Source organism: Bubalus bubalis, chromosome 1 (genome assembly GCF_019923935.1).
Source record: "Bubalus bubalis isolate 160015118507 breed Murrah chromosome 1, NDDB_SH_1, whole genome shotgun sequence".
NCBI classification, from domain to species: Eukaryota; Metazoa; Chordata; class Mammalia; order Artiodactyla; family Bovidae; genus Bubalus; species Bubalus bubalis.
The window spans coordinates 1,515,658-1,537,531 of NC_059157.1; the positions used below are offsets into that span (position 1 = coordinate 1,515,658).

The 21,874-nt window shown below is 45.7% G+C and overlaps 1 protein-coding gene across 3 annotated transcripts in view; it reads right to left on the minus strand.

Moving 5' to 3' along the window:
* ZNF385D (zinc finger protein 385D) overlaps positions 1-21,874 on the minus strand; it is a 985,284-nt gene that overhangs the window by 339,112 nt on the left and 624,298 nt on the right. Inside the window, exon 1 of one of the 3 annotated variants that reach the window (XM_025271841.3) lies at positions 6,268-6,399. The exons of 1 other annotated variant lie outside the window; for it this stretch is intronic. In XM_025271841.3, coding sequence (XP_025127626.2) covers positions 6,268-6,277 — 10 coding nt within the window. In that variant the 5' untranslated portion in view covers positions 6,278-6,399. Of the gene's footprint in view, positions 1-5,499; positions 5,948-6,267; positions 6,400-21,874 lie in introns of those variants that run through there. One more of the 3 variants, XM_006075479.4, reaches the window with a different exon arrangement.

Here is a 21,874-nt window from a genome sequence, read left to right on the forward strand (position 1 = left end):
CAACATCTGGGGCAAGCACCTAGGAGACAGATGCAGCTGAGAACTGATGCTGTGACCAGGTAGACTGACAATAGAACAATTCTATCATCTCATCTGAGGATTTCACGTGTTCTTCCAACATATTAGAACATTAGCCTCAATATTCTGTAGCTCTGTCCCTCTCCTTTTTACACTGCAGAGTCCCATGAAGAAAGAAGCAAACCAAAAGAAAAGAGGCTGTGGAATTCCATACATTTATTTAAAGATCCAATTTCTAAGGATGAGTCCTGGCTTTGACATATCGAAAAAAAAGCAGCTTCCATTTCAGAATCAGAGAGGTGTGTTTCTCTTGTCAACACACAGACACCAGCTCCGCTAGAGAACATCGGCCTTCTGGATCCACTGAAGAAGTGGACTCCCTCCCTCTCTGGTGTCCAAGGCCCGGTCCATCTTGCAATCCCAAGGCCTGAGCCCGGCCTGGCCGCAGTCCCCACCTCCCTCCAGCACCCTGGTGCTCGGGGCGGATGGCATCGCTGGAGCCCAGACTGCTGCTGCTGGTTTCCCTGTGACCTTGACCAGGTAACTTGCCTCCTTCCTCCCAACTTACAGAAATAGGATTATTGCAACTGGGCAAAAGAGAAAAATAAACTTAAAGGTTAAGAAGAAGAGGCTCAGTGCCTGCCGTTCAGCACTCTGATGCAGCTTCATGTGCGTTCCAGGTGTCAGAATCCAGAGAGTTTCACGGAAAAGCCTTCAGTTTTAAAGGCTGTGCAAGCCTGGAGTTCACACTCAAAGGAGGCCGACTTCCAGCTGCTTTATAAGAATTTTGACGCTGCAACAGAGCAAAGCGTCTTCCTATTTTCAACCCTAGCAATTTGGTTCAAACATGATCTCAACCACTTTAAGCTTTGATATTTCCAGTCACCTCTTAGGCTGTATTTTCTCTTAATGCCACCAATCATGTGTGAAATTCTGTTGCAAAACTAATCTTTATGGGAAATGATATGTAATGACTTCTTTAAAGAGAGACACACGGAGAAAGGGCAGTGACTGACCTCTGTTTTTCGACGTTTCTCATAGTGTAACACAAATCGAAACAGCTCTTTCTCAAGGTCAAAGTCAAAATAGTTTTCTGCTTATACAAGCATCACTCTTTCTTAACCAGGAGAGGCCACAAAAATTATCCTTGTGACTTGACTTTAAAAACCTCTAAGGTATATAATGGTTGATAAACTTGAAAGCCAGCTGTGCTCAAAATATAGTTTCATATCCATCTTATTAAATCAATTCTTAAAGTTTTGCCTTGCAAAGGATGTGAAAAGATTTAGAAATCTACAAAAGATGTGAATGAGAAATAAATGCCGGGGTATTTATATAACAAGGCACTATTTGATGCTCCAGTGTTACACACACACCCCCCACATACACACACACATCACACACAAACACACACTACACATACATCTCACACTCACACACCACACACACTATACACATACACACCACACACACACACACCCACACCACACACACACCACACACACACATACACACACTCACCACCACCACCCCCCCTAAACACACACACACACACTAGCCAACTCATCTGGTGGTATCATGGGAGGTTTCAGTCAAAAGCAGCTGTGACCAAATACATTGCAATAGAAGTCAGAAACCACTAATTTAAATTTTTCATTTGTTTCTTGGAACAATCGTGCCACCCACAAAAGGGTGACTTTGCGAGTCATCATTATCTCATGAATTTGGAACACATCCCTTAAATAAACCCATCTCATCTCCATATAATTACAGCCACTAAGAAGGTCCTAAAAAAACAAAACTTCAGCTCAAAATGTAAGGGTCATAATAAAGAATCCATGTTACTGACATCCTGATCATACTTGAAATTTGGTTCCTGGAAATGAGAAAGTCATATGACTCTGGAAAAGAAGTAGCTCAACTCTCAGGGGAGTTACTATTCACCTGCCACATTCTCCACCCCTGTTATGTAGTAATTGATTGCATGTCATTTAGAAGCATTTGTAATAACACACAGTGGTAATGACTTCAAACTTTAAAAAGGGTAACCTGGACTCACGAATTCCCTCCTGAATTATCCTCTCCCCTGGAAGCCTAGGAAAATAGAAACCTGTCCAGTGTGTTTGAGCAACTCAGGTGGACCTAATCCCCGAAACAGATCACTCAGTGCAAACTAATTGGCATGAGTTAAATGTTTCCACTGAAAACGCTCAGAAAGAGGAAGGCTTTTCTCTGCTGCCTGCTGTTTTCTGCTCATCTCATTCCTCGTAACCTTGCTGCTTACCTGTTTTTCTAACATACTGCTCTGGAGGTGAAACTTGATGGCCAACCACAAGCAAAAGTGTAAATGCTGACTAGAGAATGTTCTACACATCCCAGGGGAAACACAGAGTCCTTCCTCTGACAGTGTACGGAGGTGTCTCATAAGCAGGGAAACAGGCTCCTGGTCTACAATTTTCCTGTGAGATTTTTTTTTTTCCTAGCTGTTATATCGAAAGCTTCCTCCATTAAGTATTCCTTATTATGAGAGGCACACCACTCGGGTCTTTTTCTTGTGTTTCTAAAGCATTTGAAGGGAGACAGCTGATCCATAATTAACACCTCTGCTGAACTTGAATGGCTGGTTCGCACTTTCTAAATTTTGCTCGCCCTTTTTCTCTGGGTTTAATGACTATGCCATCAATAACAGCATTCAGAGTGAGCTCTACTGTTTGCCTCTGAGTTCTGCTCACTTGCTGAAGGTGCATCCTTTCTTGTTTTCGCGGCAGGTCCCTCAGGGAGTAAGCTTCCAGCCCTGCCTGGCAGTGACCTCCCCGGGGTCTCCGTCTGGTTGACCTCCGGCCACACAGAGTCTCCTCGGTGTCAGAAGTCTCCCACTTTCTCTGCAGATGGCAAAGCCCTGGGACACGACAGGCGGCCGCTCCTTACTGCAGCCCCGGAGAAGAGCGCGGGGAGGATGGAAAAGGGGTGATGATGAGTCAGACCTGGAGCCACAGGGCTGGCGGACGGCCTCCGCCTCCTGCAGACGCGCCTGCCCTTTGGGCCGCCGCCCCGACCTCACTGTCACCTGTGGGCACAGGGTGGGCCTGCGGAACTCACAACACCCCCAACTTCCGCCCTCGTCTGGGGGCGCCTCTCAGCTACTGGCTTTTATTCCTGGGATCAGTTGTTATTATTATTATTATTATTTTAATTAATTCACTGTCACTAGGTCTCATTTGCAAACTGAGGATTGCAATTGTAACATTTTTTAATCTGTCCATACAGCTTGTGGGATCTCAGTTCCCTGACTGGGGATCGAACCCATGCCCTCTGCAGGCAAAGTGCCTGACCACTGGACCCCCAGGGAATTCCCTATTCCAGGACCAGATATTAATGGTTCTTCATCCTGGGCACACATCACTTTTAAGTATGTCAAATATTCCTGGGAGTGAGGAGGTTAACTTCTCTAGAAGTCTTCCTGATATTTCTCCTGCTTTTACAGTAAATCCCAACCCGCTGGCTGACTGGGATTTTTCCTCCCTCCTTTCTTATGGGTGAACCTGATTCTTAACTCCCAGTAATGAATGCAAGATCGATAGAATAAGTAACAAAAGTATCCACGGTGACTGAACAGCAAATTCTTAAATCACAGCATGGTGAGTGCAAACGCACAATTATTGAAAACACAGCACTAAAATTTCAATAGGAGATAAGAGTGAGGCTGAAGTCAGTAAAAGAATCCATTAGTCTCGTGAGTCTGAGACACACTCAAAACATGAGCTATTCTGGAGAACTGGAAATAGTACAGATTCCACCAACATGCACGCACACAGCTGATTCTAACTGAGAAACACAGGGTCCGGGTGTCCATCCACTAAGGGCAAGGGGGTCTCCAGAGGGGCAGAGGGTGCGCCAGTGTGTCCAGGCAATGAGTCCTCCATCATATCTGAAAGGGGGTGGCAGGGGAGCACCACTGATGAATCAGATGGTTTACATGGGAAGTAAATATCCTGCCTGCATACCAGTTCCCTGGGTGTTTCAGCATCACCCTGCTCTTGGTCACTCCCTGCTGGGGACACAAGAAAAGACTTCTGCCACCTCGACCTCACTCCCACAAATCACCAGGAAGGCCGGAGAATGCGCCCTGCTTTCCCTTTGTCCCCATCCTCCCCTACTTGATAAACACTTGGCAGTTGAAACGTGAAGAAGACAGTCACGAGTAGCCAAACAGCAAAGTGAAAGCACTGTTTTGAAAAAATGCCCTGAAACAGCTGCGTACACGTAAATACACGTGTGTGCCTGCATGCATGTATTCACACTCTTCGGGAGGTACAACATTAAAATGCTGTTGAATCTTAACACGCCTCGCTTACACTGTCAATCCTGGCCCGAGATAATGGACCACACATGTCACGACAGACAGGGGTGTTCCCCAAGTTCCTTGAGAGAGGGGGTGCACGGCAGAACCTGAAAGAAACAGCATTCCTAAATACACAGGATTTTCTCCAAGAATAGAAAAACATATCTCATGCGGGGATTATGGTAAGCTCAAACCGTGCTCATAACACAGAGAACAACCTTAGCCTTGCCTTTAAAAGAATACATTTTCATCTCAAGCAGGACATCACATTTCAGGGTGAGCTATTATAAACTTGCATTGCACAGTGAAACTAATTGCCCTGTGAATCACCCTGCTTTACAAGACGGCTGGACGATCATGCAGTTAACAATATGCACTAGCCCAGTGAATATTTCTCCAAGAGACACAGGAAAATCCAATACAGCACAGATGGCCTTTGGACCACTACTTTGAGACCACACTACTGCTCCGGTTAAAGCTACATCCTTACCACCATCACCTCAGGCTTGCTGCAAGAGGCTGAAAACTTTAACATTATAATCTTCCTTTCCATCCCTTAAATACCATTACCGGTGATAAAATGTTATTTTATTCAAAAGACAGGTTGTCTTTACAAGCTTTTGCAGGTATCAAAAACATACTCACGGTGAACACTTGCCATTTTATGAACTGCCAATCAAGACGCTTACCGCCTCTATTACTATCACAGCCTGGAGCATTAACTCTGGATTCTGCTTAAATCTGGCTATGCAACGAGCCTTTCCTTCAAATCATTGTTAGTTATTTTTAAGCCGTCTTTTCTAATGTGACACAAATTATAGGGAAATCAAAACTGCGATCAAGACAATTAAAAGAGCGGTCAGCTTTTGCATACTTTGGCAAATGTTTCAAAGGCTCAAGCAAACAACATAAGTACACACCGAAATAAACACCCAAGAAACCAACACTGACCCAACGCAAGTTGATCCAAATGCCTCTTTAACTGAAAAATGACCCTAGCTTTATTATTTCAAGCAAGTCAACCAATCACCCGGAGCATCCGCACCTTGGAATACTCCCTCTCCAGCCCCTTAGCGGCTCTCACAGATTTGTTAATATCGGATAGATACCCTTCAGTGCTGACACGGGATGGCACTTACAGAAGGAAAGCATAGCTCCGGGAGGAGGACAGGGTGTCCGTCTAACCCTGGGCTTGCAGTTCAGGGCAGGGCTCCGCCGTCCCCGCGGCCGTCAGGCGCCGCGTTCCGGTGCAAACGCTCAGCTCCCAGCACACTGACATCGCTCCCCGGCGTGCCCGGCTCTAAGTCAGCCTGAACATGCTTTCCCGAAAGGCAGGCGGCTCCGGGGAGACCTGCGGGAGGTTTCCAGCGCGGCACGCAACTCAACTGCACACACATTTAACGGCTCCGAGCCCTCCAGAGGTTTAAAAGACTATGCATTCCGTGCCAGGCGCCGGAGGTCGGTGGAAAACCGGGAATGGGGAGAAAGGCTGTTGTGAGCAGCTCGGGCAGCGCGCACCCAGGGCTGTCCTCCCGTCCTCCTCGGAACCGGGGGCACGCCGACACGCCTCTGAGCCGCGGGCACGGCCGGGCTCCCGGAGCATCCGTGGGACCAACTTCGCCTGGCACCCCAGCAAGTTCGCCCCGGACTTTCCCACGCCGCCCCCCGCCCTCCCCTCCTGAGGCGTCCGCCCAGCGCACACGCGGCGGGTGAAGTTGGGGCCCCCCACGCCCGGCTCTCCTCTCGTCTAACTTCGACTCCCCCACGCCTCGCGCCCGGCCCCGCGCGCGGCACAAAGGCGCTCCCCCAGTGCCCGCCGGCGGCGGGGGGGGTCACCGGGACGGATCCCGGGGCTTCCCGCGCCGGCCCCCGCCCCCCAGAAGGGCGCCGTGGGAGCGCGCACTCACCGAGATACATGCTGCGTCTCCCGGCGCCCGGCCGGAGCCCCGGCGGCGCGCGGGGCCTGGGCGCTCAGGCCGCCGCCTCCCCCGCGGCCCGCGGTCCCCGGCGGCCGGAGCGAGCGCCCGCGCCGCCCATCCCCGCCGCCCACCGGCTCCGCCTCGCGGTGTCCCCGCCGCGCCTGTGACATCAGGGCCCAGAGCGCGGCGGGCGGCCGCCCCCACCCCGCCCCCGGCCCGCGCCTGCGACGCCCGGACCGGCCTGCAGCCCCGGGGGCGCGCGGGGGGCTCGCCGAGCGCGAGGACGGGCCCCGCGTCCGCGGAGGCGCGCGCGGGGGACCCCACCGGGGAGAGGGGGGCCGGGGGGGCGAGGTCGGGCCCTCACGCGAAATTCAACCCCCGCGCGCCCCGCCCTCCCGCGGGAAAGGCAGCGTCCTCGCCGCAGCCAGCCGCCCCTCCCGAGCCGAACGCGCGTGGGGAGGGACCGTGCCCCGCGCCTGCACCCCCGCGGCGGGGGCTTCAGGGTTGGCTGCGGGCAGTGACGTTCACCCTAAAGACTCGAGGGGCCACGGCTAGGGTAATAGAGGTCTCCACGGAGAGGTGATCAGATCACAGAACCCCAGCAGCTGGAGAAGAGTTACCTTTATTTCTTGAGTATTTGTGGAGCTAGGTTGATAGAGAAATGTACAGGAAAATAACTGGTGATAAAGTCACCTGGCACTTTCAGATCGCATTTGCTGTGTCTCCCTGAGCGGGCACCAGAAGGGCACCGAGGCTGAAATGGCCCTTCACCCCTAAAGGGTACAGACATTTCAGCCTAAAAAATAACCAAGATTATGGCATAATTCAACTCGGGTCACGAGTGTAATACACATTCACGCGCACACACGCACTCCTGTTAAATCTGAGACAAACAGTCAAGAGAGGCAAAGCTTAGCAAAGCCTCTGGCTCCTCCAATGGTCTAATGAATTGCAGTCCTCATCTTACATTAAAAAAAGCATGTTCGAAAGAAATCCCTGAACGGTGTACTGATTAATACTTAAACGCTCTGCAGAGAAAATAAACCCTTAGAGCAAGTTCAGCTTCATAAGCACTCATCTCTTTGAGACCCAACTTACCTACTGGACCATTTAAACGTAATCATTTTCACAAAAATCTATTAAGGTAAGAATCGAAGATATTATTGATAAGCCGTAATGGAAACGAATGTAAAAAAGAAAATGCAAAGAGAAAGGAAAAAAAACTGAAGATAAAGAACGGTGGTAGCCTAGGGAAGAAAACACTTGATATGTTTTAAAGGTGTTTTGATCAGCCATGGTAGTGGATATTTCTACATTGTGATACTAAAATACTCCATGGTCTTTCCTTGCACAGTTCTGTATCGGTCGGTGGATTTAATGCATATTGGAATTAGTAGAGGCTGAAGCTCCTAATAGCTTGCTCTGCAATCTGACAATGGAGTTGGTGAATGCAAATAGGTTATAATACATAAATCAGAGACTTTAGAGTGAGTCTCAGCACAAATCTGCTGGTGCTCTTTTAGAAGTATTCTTCATTTAAAGCAATTTGGAGGAAGAAAATGTCAATAGTAAAGAATATTTACTTTTCCTTCTCCTATTTTTAATTTAAAACTAAAAAGAATGTTACAAGAAATTCCTGAGGAAAACATAAGTGCTTTTCCTTTTGGACAGATGGAAGGCGTCCAAAAGTACAATTAATGGCCTTTCCCTCAGGCAGGAGAACCATCTGTGGTCGAGCTTCTTCACGAAGCTCGGCGGCTGTCCTGACGGCCCACGCGCGCTAGGGGGCGCCAAGGGGCAATGTTCGCGTTCTTGGTCCTTTTGACTTTCTGTAGGTAGAAGGTGTGAGAGTTCATTGTTGCCTTTAAAGCAGGCGATTTAAGACAGCAAAGGGCTGTTTTTAATCATTAACAACACTCTTGAATTTGCATGGCATTCTGCAGTCACAAGGTCTTTTCACTTATGTCATCTTTCTTACAAGCTGAGATCTCGAAAGGTGTCTATTATAATCATGATTACAGAGACATCTAGGCAACTTTCTCAGTGACATCAGTAAATCTCTGTACAGAACAGTTGTCTTGCTGTTTGCATGCTGAATTTATGTCCAAGTCCCTAGAGAGCTCTTTATTCAAATATATAAATTCTAAATTTCCCATTTATAATGACTCACCTAAAGGCCTTCTCCAATCTCATTATGTCGCTGCCTGTCAAAGAAAAATGTGTGTATCTGTCATCGTGCTGTGAAAACAGAGGCAGCAAGTATTAGGCACTAGAACATTCCAGCCTCTGCAGGGTCTGAGAGAGCCGCCTGTAGCCTCTGAAAGAGTATGGCATCTGGGAGCAACTGAATGCTACGTTCATACAGGGGAATTCTGTTCAAAAAAAGGAGGGTGTCTGCTTTATTTAAACATGCATGCCCCACCCACCTGCATTTCAGGGTTATCTGGAATGTCAAGACCTCAGAGTGGCTTATTTCTGGATGGAAAACAAGTGATTTTTATTTTCATTGTACAGTTATTAGTGTTTCTTTTAAAGTGACTTTGTGTGTATAAAGAAAAAATGTGACTGTTTTTATCTGGAAACAAAATGACATCTAAATAACGGCCCAGCTGAGGCTGGCTGGACGTGGGGTCGTGTGCCTCCCAGCCACGACAGGGAGCCGGCTCTCGGCTCCCAGGGCGGTCGGCACTCACAGCCACAGTCTTTCTGTCCCTCGGAGCCTCTGAGGAGCCAAGAGGTCCCGAGCAGGGGACCTGCTAGGTTGCTGCTCGCCAGGTAGAAATACACCGCTCACCGGTAAGACAAAAGACGCCCTGAGACCAGTCTCATACTGGGAGTGAAAGCCTTCAGGGAAGACATGGATTTTCTCTCTGCTTAGATACACAGGGAGCTGCCCGCCCGGCTCTCCCGTCTCCTCCAAGTCTTACTCCAGGGTTTGTGTGCGGTCTCCCCATTTTCTCTCTCTGTGCGTTCAGCCCCGGCTCTTCCTCACCCCCTCGCTCCCCTCTGAGTCTCCGAAGCCCTTCTCACCATCCGGCCACTACTGTGGGCATCTGTTTATTTTGATCTCTCTTCACTGGAAAGTCACACACGAGGGCGTTTGGTCGTTGCCGTCTCCACCGTCTTTCCAAGGGCTCGTGGTACTTGTTGCTACTCGGTCAACATTAGGGAATGAAGGAATGAACGCAACTGCGTGCACCCGTATTGTGTGTAAAACATCATGCTTTTCCATGTGCCTACAGTCATTTATTTGAAGCTGATGGTGTTTGGTGCAAAGCAACTCCACAAACAGTATGTCTATACCTACTGGCAGGGCTTCCCAGGGGCGCAGTGGTAAAGAATCCCCTGCAGTGCTGGAGACGCAGGAGACACGGATTCGACCCCAGGGTGGGGAAGATGCCCTGAAGGAGGGCATGGCAGCCCACTCCAGTCTTCTTGCCTGGAGAATCCCATGGACAGAGGAGCCTGGAAGGCTACCGTCTATGGAGTTTGCAGAGTCAGACATGACTGAAGTGACTGAGCACGTATGCACCCATGCTTAGCAGCTGCTATTCTTAAATTCCAGGCGGTACAGACGCCAGGTGGTCCTGCAGACCGCAGTCTGTGAGCTGTGCTTCTCAGGTTCTCAAGGCTGAACGCTGCGGCCATTTAGCGCTGGCGTCATATCGCTGGTGGAGTCTTCCCCTGCCTCCCGGAGCCTTAGTTTTGTCCACTGTCATCTCTTATTTATATCTCAGCAAGAAAATTTTATCCAGTGTTCCTTATTCCAGGCTTGCCCATGTCCGACCCATTCTCCATAATAGATCCATTATCATCTTTCTAAATGAATGTGATCAAGTCACCCCCTGCTCCAGACTGCTCACCGTCTATTTCACCTCCCCGGCACGTAGGCCCTTTCACAACCAGCCCCGGGAAAGCCGCTACCGTGAACGCTTTCCCCTCCTCAAGTTTCACCCCAGCCCATTCCATCTAGAGGTCCCCTGAAGACTTTATTACTCTTTCCTCCTCTCTTTACCTAACAACTCCTATTCAACCTCTGTGTCTATGGGTAAGGATTATTTCTGCTGAGAACCTTTCATAACCCCAAGACTGAATGAAGTACTGGTACTTCTTCTTCATGCAGCATATTTTCTAGTTCCTGCGTCAGCACTTAAACAATGTGGGAATTTCCCCTTCCTTCTCCATCTCCTAAGTGAAAGGGGGTGATCTTCTTTATTTTAATCTCCAAGACCTAATACAGATCAGCATTTAATGAATAAATTCATTATTTATCTGTTCATTCATTCTATATTTATTGAATAAAGTCAGTATCTTTTGAAGGTCTACGTCATGCCATACATTTCACTAGACGATAGATAAAGAACACTGAAGACGGTAACAGGGCCATGGGGACATGCCTGAGGGTTACAAGAAAGAGCAGAAAGACCTGCTCGAGCAGAAGGAGGTCCTAAGCAGGATGTTAATAACTGAAGTCAAACAGGTCACATGGAACCTAATTCACCAGGAATTTGGTAGGCCATATCATAGGAATTTAGACTCTTATTCTGACTTATATAGAATGCCTTTGGAGCAACATTCTTTGACATATTTTAACAGGTTCACTATGGCTACTGTATGGAGAATAGATAAACGGGAGCAAAGGAAAACTTTAGGAAGACTTTGTAATAATATAGAGAGAAATGGCAATCTGGAGTGGACAGAAGCAGTGGAGAAGGTAAAAAGTGATTTGAATCTGTACATATGACAAAGTGGGTCAGTAGGATTTCTTGATGAGTTGGGAAAGTGATGGAAAAGAAAAAAAAAAAAGAAGAACAGATTATTTGAAATTTGGGGCCTGAGCAATTGGAAGATGAAATTTCCACTAGCTGATAAGAAGACTGTGGAGAAACACGTTTGGGTGGGAGTTAGAAGGCAGGCAATGTGGAGCACATTTCATTTGAGCCCTCTTATGTATTCAAGTGAAAATGTTCCCTGGAAGTCTGGCTTATGTGACTGGAGTTCAGGGGTGATGCCTGAACTTCATATTTAAATTTAAATTCGTCATTTGAATCATTTGTTCAGATTCCACATATAAGTGATGTCATATGATCTTTGTCTTTTTCTGTCTGAATTCCTTCATTTAGTGTGATAATCTCTAGGTCCATTCATGCCGCTAGAGATGGCGTTACTTCACTCGTTTTAGTGGCTAGTATTCCGTCTTGCATGTACACCACATCTGCTCTGCCCACCCCGCTGTCAGCAGACACCAAGGCTGCTTCCGTGGCTCGGCTCCTGCACGCGGTACTGCAGTGAACATCGGGGGCGGGGGGTATATCTTTTCAGATTATGGTTTTCTCTGGACATGTGCCCAGGTGTGGGACTGCCGGACCATATGGTAGCTCTATTTTTAGCTTTTGAAGGAAACTCCATAGTGGCTGCATGCATTCACATTCCCACCAGCAGTTTAGGAGGGTGCCTTTTTCTCCACACGCTTTTCAACACTTATAGTGAACTTATTTACAAAACAGAAATAGACTCACAAACATAGAAACAAAAACTTCTGATTACCAAGCTAAGAGTAAGGGATTAATACATACACACTTCTATATATAAAATAGATAACTAGCAAAGGTCTATTGTACAGAACAGGGAACTATAATCAATATTTTGTGATAACCTGTAACAAGAAAGAATCTTTACATGAATACATATATAACATGCACACTTGATTCAGTTACGTATATATGTATGTATAACTGAATCATTTTGCCATACACCTGAAACTAACACATTGTAATCAACTATACTTCAATTTTTTAAAAAAGAGAGGAGAAAAATGCAATAAAGAAATAAAGTTGTATTTTCCAATTAAAAAGTCATAATCTTATAAATGGTGATTAAATGCATGAGACCAGGTGAAACCTTCAAGGGAATATAGATGGAAAAGCAAAGTAGGGTTAACAATGAACCCTGGAGAATTACACATGCAAGAGGCCCATGTGTGGGTATCAGATGATGGAATGTTTGTTGAAAGCACAATAATCTGTTGAATGGATATTCGTTGACATATGAATGACATTTGATGGAAGGCTATTTATTTTAAGCTTGAGCTTGCCTCTGTCTAACACACCACCACCCAATGTCAAAACAGTTTGAAAAGTGAAGAAATAAGTAATTTATGAACAAATGACTGGTTCAATGGATCCATGTAGTATAGTGATCAGATTTTTTTTAGATTGTATAGATACAACTACAAACTCATAAATCATTTTTACTCCTTTATTTCTACTTGATGCTTCCACTGAAATTAAATGCTTAGGGACCTTAGTATGGAAAATTAATATCCCATAGTAAAAGAAGTATTGATATTGTGATAAGGATAAAAATTCTATAAATACTAAAATATTCTAAAATTCTAAATGTCTGAATTTTCATAACTTCCAAGAACTCTAATAAAGCCCTTGTACGTGTGATCAGTTAACAGGGGCTTTTTTTTTTTTTTTTTAATAAGATTTACTAACTGGCATTGAGAACCTTCTTAGAATCCTTAACCTTGGAGGTGGCTATGACCTAGGCATATTTACTCATTCAAAAAAATAGTTACTGGGCACTCATGTGCCAAACACTGTTCTAGGTGCTGAGGTACAATCGATGAAAATACAGAGTCTCCAGGGCTTGCATTCTTGGGATTTCCACAGCTTAGTCTATCCGGTAGGATTTGAAACCTCTTCTACCTTTGTCTCATGCAGAGGAAGACTTACAGCCTCCTCCATCTCATTCGTTCACTGGTTATAGTTTATTGCTCCTTTATCTGCAGTAGAATGGCCTGAGGGCAGGGTATATCCACCATGTTCATGCTGCACCAGTGCCTCAAAAGTGTCTCAACAATAGGAGGCATGCAATAAATATTCATTTTCATTAATTTATTATTTGAATGAATGAATATCTCAAAAGTCTTCCATATGATGCACCATCCTGATTCTACCGAGAATACATGTGTGCATGCTAAGTTGCTTCAGTCGTGTCTGACTCTTTGAGACCCTGTGGACTGTAGCCCACCAGGCACCTCTGTCCATGGGATTCTCCAGGCAAGAATACTAGAGTGGGTCGCCAGGCCCTCCTCCAGGGGATCTTTCCAACCCAGGGATTGAACCTGAAGCTCTTATGTCTCCTGCATTGGCAGGTGGGTTCTTTACCACTAGCGCCACCTGGGAAGCTGAGAATATGGTTGTATTTTGCCAGGAATGTCCTTTCCTATTCTCCTTTAAGTGTCAAGTTACATTCATCACTCAAAACAGCTAAGACACTTTGTTTTCTAAGAAGTCTTCCCTGGGCTTATTTCTGACTCATGTTTCCCTAAGACATTTCCAAACACTATTTGTGTAACTTTATTACAGTGCATTTATGGTTCAACAGGTGAAGAACCCACTGGCAATGCAGGAGATGCAGTTTCGATCCCTGGGTGGGGAAGATTCCCTGAAGGAGGGCATGGCAGCCCACTCCAGCATTCTTGCCTGGAGAATCCCATGGACAGAGGACCCTGGTGGACTACATCCATGGGGTCACACAGAGTCGGACACAACTGAACGGCTAAGTACAAAGCATGCACGCATTTCAATAACTGCTCCAGTTATCAGTATTCCTAAAGTAGAATGAAGGCATTTTGCGGTCATGGAAAAATAGATAAATATTAATTCCTTTAGCATTTTAACATATCCCAGAATATAGCAGAAATGCATGCCAAGGATTTGGCAGTTCGGGTTAGTGACTGGAGCATCCCATCAACACCCATGCCTGAGGAAGCTGCAGCCTTTGCTGAGACTGGAGGTGAGTATCAGAACTACACAGGCAAGGAGGAGACACCACGAGCCGCCTCAGTGGGAGAGAGAATCCCGGAGACGGAGGAAAGGCGGGCCAGCACCCAGAGACTCGTCAGCCAGGAGGCAAAAAACAGACCAGAGGCGTGGGAGGCGAGAGGCAGACCAGAGGTGTGGGCGAGCAGGTCAGGAGCCCAATAGGGAGCCCAGGACTCCTGGAGTCAAGAACAAAGAGTATAGGCAGAGGGGGACTCGGGGAAAGCTAATCAAAACCCAGCTGCTCTTCCCGGTGGCGCTTATCAGAGCATACTCCCTGACTGACTGAGAGCCCTGACCCCCTGCAACAGGCGCATCACAGGCTCCCTCTCTGAAGGCGCTCAGCTTACCTCCCTGCCACGTCTCTCTTTCTTTGTATTTTCTCTTTTCCCACTTCTAAGCCCACCAGGAACATGTTCATGTTTTTATCTAGTTTTATAAGGTTTATATCTACCTATGTATTTATATTTATCTAAATATTTTCTTCAAAAATCAATGGACACCCCTAGTTTGGTGCCTTACTCATAGTAGGTTAAATTATTATAACCATTATCATCATTGATAAAAAATTATAAGTGAAGAGTCTACATAACAGGACACTGAACTGAAATATTTAAGCTACTGCTCTGCTCCTTCAAGCATTTGGTGTCTTATTTAAGAAGATGATGATTTTATACAAAAATAATAATAATAAGTAAAAACAAAGGCAGTACTTTGTAAATAGTAAATGAAAACTCTGGGCACACACGTGAAGGTTTGATAAAAGACGAAACTGTAATGGCTTCAAGGCAAACCTGGAAAGCTGAAGAGAACAGGAGGCACTTAAACTCAATCTTTATTAGTGGCTGGGATGGGTAAAATGCAAAAATAATTGGCAGAGGATATAATGCAAGAGTGGAATTGAGAATGATGTGTCTGGGAGACAAAGAACAAATAAGAGCATTCAAGAGAAAGCTTCATGAAATATGTTCATGCAAATGAAGCCAAAGAAGGAAACAGAGTCCGTGCTGGATGTGATCTCATGTCCCAGACGAAAGCTTTTTGAATTTAATTTGAATCATGATGCAAGAAGTGTTTCCTGAATGAATATGTGAATGAACCTCAATGTGCTTCCAAGGACAGAAATGTAATACTATGCTTCCCAAGATATTTGGTGACACCCTAACATGAGTTAAATCATCTTGTATAGCAGGTTGAAAGATCTTATATACTCCAGAGGTTTCCAATTTTTCTTAAAATAAAATTCATTTATGGTTCCTGGGCAGCAATTTGAGGATCAGCCCTTTCCCCACCCAGCCCCACAACAAATGTGCCTGCAAACCAAATGGAAGAAGAAAACAACATCATATTGAATTTTGTCTTTTGCTTTCCAAAAATAAAAAAGATCTTTCAAGATAAATTGAGTACAGCTCGAGTAAATCTGGATGCTTTAGGTCATGGGCATTCCATTTTTATATATACACCGTGATAATAACTATACAGAGTGAGCAGAAGGACTGTGCAGTGCGCCCAACGTTGCAAGAATTCACAAAGTAATTGAAAGTGTTCCCAAGTGTACTTAATTCTGTGCCTGTAGTCAAATGCTGTAGATGGAAATGTGTTTGGCTCCCTCTGTCAAAAAGTCTAAAACACATAAAGGAAATGTGTAAATGGAAAACAAAATATTACAGTTTCAGCATTCTTTTAATTATGTCTCAATTTCCATCCTGGCTTGGCTGAAACGTAGTAACAATCCTAAGGGCTCATCTCTGATCTTTGTGGTGGATAAAATGACTGAATGTGATTTTTACCCTTGACTCAGAAGTGTCAGTTCTGGAAATCTACAGTATTTGCCACCATGAATGCCATTTAACTGCGGCGGTGCCCAAAGGAGCTCTGCACAGCCATACGAGAATACGGCCGGAGGAGCTTAATTAATCTTCTGTCACTTCCATGATGCTTCTCATTAGTTTTGCTGCTATCTGATCAGCTGGCCTGCTCTGTATTGGCAATGGCTACCCACAGCCCCTTGGATAAGCATTTTCAAAAGGTAAACAAAGACTCACCTTCGTAGTAGGGAGCTCTTATGCAGACAGACGTTAGTACTGCTACTCTAATATGGAAGTAACCCTCACGTTTCCCATTTGAGATCATAAAGTCACAGAAAACATAAATATCTATTCTGTCCCCAGCTGAGAAACTGATTAAAAGTCTGTACACAGAATATATATTTGAAATAAAAGGTCATGTTTTATTCTTTTCATGAACAGACATGCTTAATACATTATCATGAGCTGTACTAATGAAATACAGAATATAAAGCAAAGAAACTTAGACGTTTTCACTGAACCCTGCTAAGAGGGTGAACATTGGGTTTAATTGGTGGGATGAAGCAAGTGGATACTCAGTGACAGTTCCACCCTCTCTGTGAGTCAGAATTTTGAGAGATTAATTTAAAATATATAGATTCTAAGTATAATTTTATTTAGATGCATTGTTTGCATTATTTTTCCATGCTGACCACAGTTTAATTTACTAAAAGGAAACTAGGGAACTTCCCTGGTTGTCTAATGGTTAAGAGTCCACAGTCCCAAGGCAGGGGATAGGGGTTTGTTTGATCCCTGGTCAGGGAACTACGATCTCACATGCCACATGGCATAGCCAAAAAAAAAAAGAAAGAAAAGAAAAGAAATTGGAATGATTTTGTAAAATGTCATCACATTTTGACTGCATGAATGTCAGCTCGGTCTTGTGGGACAGGCATGGAGAACCAGAAAAGGAAATCACCAGTGATTTTCCTCTTTGCTGGCTCTGATGAAGAAATACAAGTCGCGTGGCCTCCTTCTTCATGTGTGGAAGTCGGCCTCCAAAACTGCACCCCGTGATTCTGTTTTCAATCTGGTTTTATTTATGTGTTTTTTGGCCATGCTGCACAACACACAGGATCTCAGTTCCTCACGAGGGATCGAGCCGTTCCTCCTGCAGTGGAAGGACAGATTCTCAGCCACTGGACCCGGGAAGTCCCTCTCCAGTGAGTCTCATTTCCCGGGACTCACCCTCTTCTGTGGCCCGCTCCCAGTGTGGATTGGCCCGACCTGAGCAGCTAGTTGGATATTGTTGACACGACCGAGTGTGACTCTCCAGATGAGGTCAGCAAAGGCGAAGTGGCTCCGGTTCCCCTCTGTGGGATCGCATCCTCTGGGGGAAGGGAGTTGCCATGCTGTGTGGGCGCACTGTGGGCCTGTGAAGAGGTACACACCCAATGCCCATCACCCGCGTGCCAGGCCTGGGAGTGAGCCACCTTGGAAGTGGACTCGTCAGCGTGAGTCATGCCTTCACACACCTGCTGCCATGACCAGCATCTTCAGTGCAATTCACGATGGGGGCTTCCCAGGAGGTGCAGTGGTAAAGAACCCACCTGCCAATGCACAAGCGCAAGAGGCTTGAGTTCCATCCCTGCGTTGGGAAGAGCCCCTGGAGTAGGAAATGGCAACCTGCCCCAGTGTTCCTGCTGGGATAATTCTGTGGACAGAGGAGCCACGAAATCCAGAAACACTGTACAGCTTCATCCCTAAGTCAGAAACTGACCAGCAAGGATGAGCATTCTCCAGGATGATCGCTAAGGTCATAATTAGTGACTATTATTTTTATGCCTCAAGAAGCATTATTTATCCCTTGATAAAGTTCCTCAGTGTGCCCCCCTCTCTCCGTTGTGAAGCCTTGTTTGGAAGGTCAGTACATCTCATTTATTTTGTTATCACTGGGTGTTTTTGCAATGCTTGCCCATGAACACACCTCACAGATCTCCCTATGATGAGTTCTTACTCAGCTGCTAGGAGTGCTTCAGAGAGAAGGCTTTTCAGATATTGTCTCAGCTGCTAGGACCTGCATTGCTAAGGTTTTTCTGCCCCGCATGGTGGACCACATCAGTGACCAAAGCGGAAATGAAAGGTCTGGCCACCTCAGACCAGTTTGGAACAACCTGGTCAGGTTGGGCCATTTCAGCATCAGAGGGTCCAAAGCTGCCTTTGGACTTGCATCCCAGCTCGACTTCTTGTTCTCCCCAGTCCCTTTCCTGTTCTCCCTTGCACGGTGTGGACACAAAGAGCTCCCAGAGAAATGTCCTGCCTGCGGACCATAGTCTCTGTTTCCCGGACAACCCATCGCGTGACACTGTCCATGAGGAGGCACGCAGTACGTACGTGGTGGTTTGACTAAGTCCCAACTACCTAAAGTCAAACAAGATTAATTTCACAAAGAAGAAAGCAGGCTGACCCCCCAAGAAGTCCTTGAAATTGCCAGATAATTGAGAAAGAAGACCCACTTTTTCTCCAGAGACTTGTTGATTTGGGAATCAGTGTGAAGAAAGGAAAGCCCAGAATTTAAATGAATGCCCTGGTCCACGTGCTCTGTCTGAGTAACTCTGATGGCTTAGAGCTGGCAGGCCTGCCAAGAGATGCTCAGTCACAAAGCTCTCCTCCTTCTTTTCAACAAAGGTAATCGCTCATCATTTTATCTTTTCTAGAAGGTGCCATTACTTTGAAAAGACACTGAAAGTCTACATAGTGGCAGGTTGTCTCTTCACCTTCAATTAAAAAAAAAATCTAGAGGACCTACCCTAACTCATTGGAGCATGAAGAAATGGCTTTAAGGAACTTGCATCATTTTGAAGTATAAAAGTATGAGGGGAAATCCTTTTAAACTAAGTAATTTCTCATGTCCTTTATAGCTAAAATGCACATCATATATCTTTGAAAATAACACTGCATCAGTTAAACAACCAGATCACTCTTTCTGGGGGTAAAGAACAACAATGAAAATATTTTATCTTAAAAAAAATGTGAGGCATAAATATATGCTGAGAGTCTAAAGAAACTGTCAGCAATCATACCCTCTGAAGCTCTGATGGGCAGAAAGGGAAGGAAAGTGGGCAGTCAGGGAAGTTAGAGAAGACTCGTGAGCATATGGTGTCTAAGTTGAAGAGTGTGGATAATTTCAAATTCGATACAAACAGGGAGCAAGTGTCCTAGGCATAGTTAACCACATGGGAAAAGGCTGGATTAAAAAAAAAAGCAGCATGAGGCCAGGGGCTGGGAGAGGTGGAAAGTGGTCCAGAGTGAGTGAGTCAGGGGCATGGGGGCCATCGCGAACCTGCAGCAAAGATGCGGAAGCCAGCAGAGGGCTCATCAGGAAAAGGAAGCGCCATGTGGCTGCTGCCTCTACAGGGGCTACAACAGTTACCCCCCAAGTGTTCTGTGGAAACAAGGTACTCATATAAAAAGCGACTTCGAGAGAAGCATATGCAGAAAGCATATGCCCTAAATCTCTGACATGCGCCCACTTCTCCTTGTTCAGGTTCTCTGTCTACATGTCATCCAGTGAAACACAGCAGACAGGACAAAAGGAAAAAGGGGTGTTTTGCATGGCTGGCCTTGTCTAGTTTGGAATCACTAATTCAACCAGTTTCGGTGTAAGACAGCTTTTTCAGCTGTCATGGGAGCTGAGCATTGAACACAAGAATGAAAACTGAAGCGTTGACTGTTTGACAGTTGACCCAGATCAGCCTTCAAATGATGGAGCCAGTGTGTTGGCTAGATGGGAGTCTGTAGAATTATACATATACATATTATATGCATGCAATTATGTATATACATTATATGTACATTGTGTACAGTGCATATACAATTCATAGAAAAATGGGAGAAGCGACACTTTGAGTGTCACGAGTGTTTATGCTCATGTGCCAGTTTTAGTATAATTCTACATTTCTGGCTCACAAGCCCAAGTTTTTAAATTGTTTACTTCTCTTCTGCGTGCAAATTTCATAAATAGCAGCTCTCACATTATGGGCGACCTTGTTTTTGAAGATGCTCAAGCACTGAGGAGTATTGGGAGACAGTCCTGCCTACGGTGGCCTCAAGGAAATGAAGTCGTACTATTTGCAGTGGCCAGGAATGTGTTGTTTCTTCTGTAAAGTTTCAAAAATGAGTGTCTTTCTAATCACAGTAGTATTTTCAAAAGATAAGCTGGTTATTGGATTTATTTCTGAGAAATAAAAGCATCCACTTCCTAAATGTTATGTATGTGAACCAGCTACACACACACACACACATATATGTATGAATGTATGCATATCAACTAGACAGTGTGTGTACACACACACACACACATTGACACACACATAAAGAAGGCCAAGTGCTGGAGAACTGATATTTGCAAATTGGTGGTGCTGCAGAAGATGCTTGAGAGTCCCTTGGACAGCAAGGAGACCAAACCAGTCCATCCTAAAGGAAATCAACCCTGAATATTCATTGGAAGTACTGATGCTGAAGCTGAAGCACCAGTACTTAGCCACCTGATGGGAAGATTTGACCTATTGGAAAAGATCTTGATGTTGGGGAAGATTGAAGGCAGGAGGAGAAGGGGACAGCAGAGGATGAGATGGTTGGATGGCATCACCGACATGATGGACATGAGTTTGAGCAGACTCTGGGAGAGAGTGAAGGAGAGGGGAGCCTGGTGTACTGCCGTCCATGGAGTCACAAAGAGGAGGACACGAATTAGCAACTGAACAACACAACAACTATATATATATGTGTGTGTACACGCACACAAACACACACACATGTATATAACATGCACACACACATAGGCATATATAAGGTTTCATTGTCTTACTTTCCTAGAAATATAAGCAAGGCATCAATCTTAATAGAAATATAAGGGACTTGGACATGTTTCAAGGTAGCTGCCGAGGCATCTTCCTCTCCGGGGAAATTCTTTTTCCATATGAAATATTCTGGGTTCACTCACCCCTGGACATGACTGATTTGATAGCAGTGCCCTTTGAGTGGGATTTTCTGAGACCTGTGACATGTATAGCCTGGCTTGAAAAGATGAACCGAAAGAATCATGTTTGCTGCTGAAAACATAAACTAAGAAGTGGAGAAGGAGCCTGTCACTAGATGACGGACCTGGAAGTGGGAGGTCATATAAACTCCAGTCCAGTGGGCACCTGTGCGCAGTGGACAAGGCAGAAGGTAGAAAAGAGAGGGAGAGACAGAGGCGGGCAGAGAGCAGCAGGCTGTACGCAGGGTGCGGGGAGGCTCGTCCTTCCAGGGCAGGCTCTGGTTGCTCAGCGGCTTCTCCTCGTGTGCGCCCTTCCAGTAATTCCATTCCCCGCCCCAAGGCAGCTCGAATACGTCTCTGTTCCTTCAGGAGCACTGTCTCTTATACTTCCTTAGTTAATTGGAGGAAATTCCACAGACTGACAGTCAGAGGCATCACGGCCAAGTTCTGTTCTAGGGGAGGGTGTTGTGACCATTTCTCCTGAAGAAGAGAGCGCGATATGGCAGCTTGGTTAAGAAGGGAAGACAGTGGTCTAGGAAAGAAGGAACGAGACAGTCATGTTGTGGGACCCTGGGGTGCTCAGGGGCTGACCAAGAGGAGGTGTGGGCCGATAGTAATGGTTTCTAGAAGGGATGGCAGTGGCGTCTAAGTCTCCAGATCAAAGAGCTGTTCTTTCAACCTTGATTTTCCACTAAGGCTTTGTGAAGATGTGACTGTGAAGAATAAAAGTAAAGGCTTTTGACTCTGAGAATTGATATGTAGCTTGTTTTCCTTCTGCTTTTATGTAGTGTTCTCCTGATAATCAAACATCTTTAATTACTAGGGTGACAAAGAGCATTAAACTTTCTAGCTAAATGATTTCCTGTCTGTTGTGGATGAGTGACTTGCTTACTGAAGTGTTAGAACCCAAACCGCGACTTTGGTCCCTGTTCTGA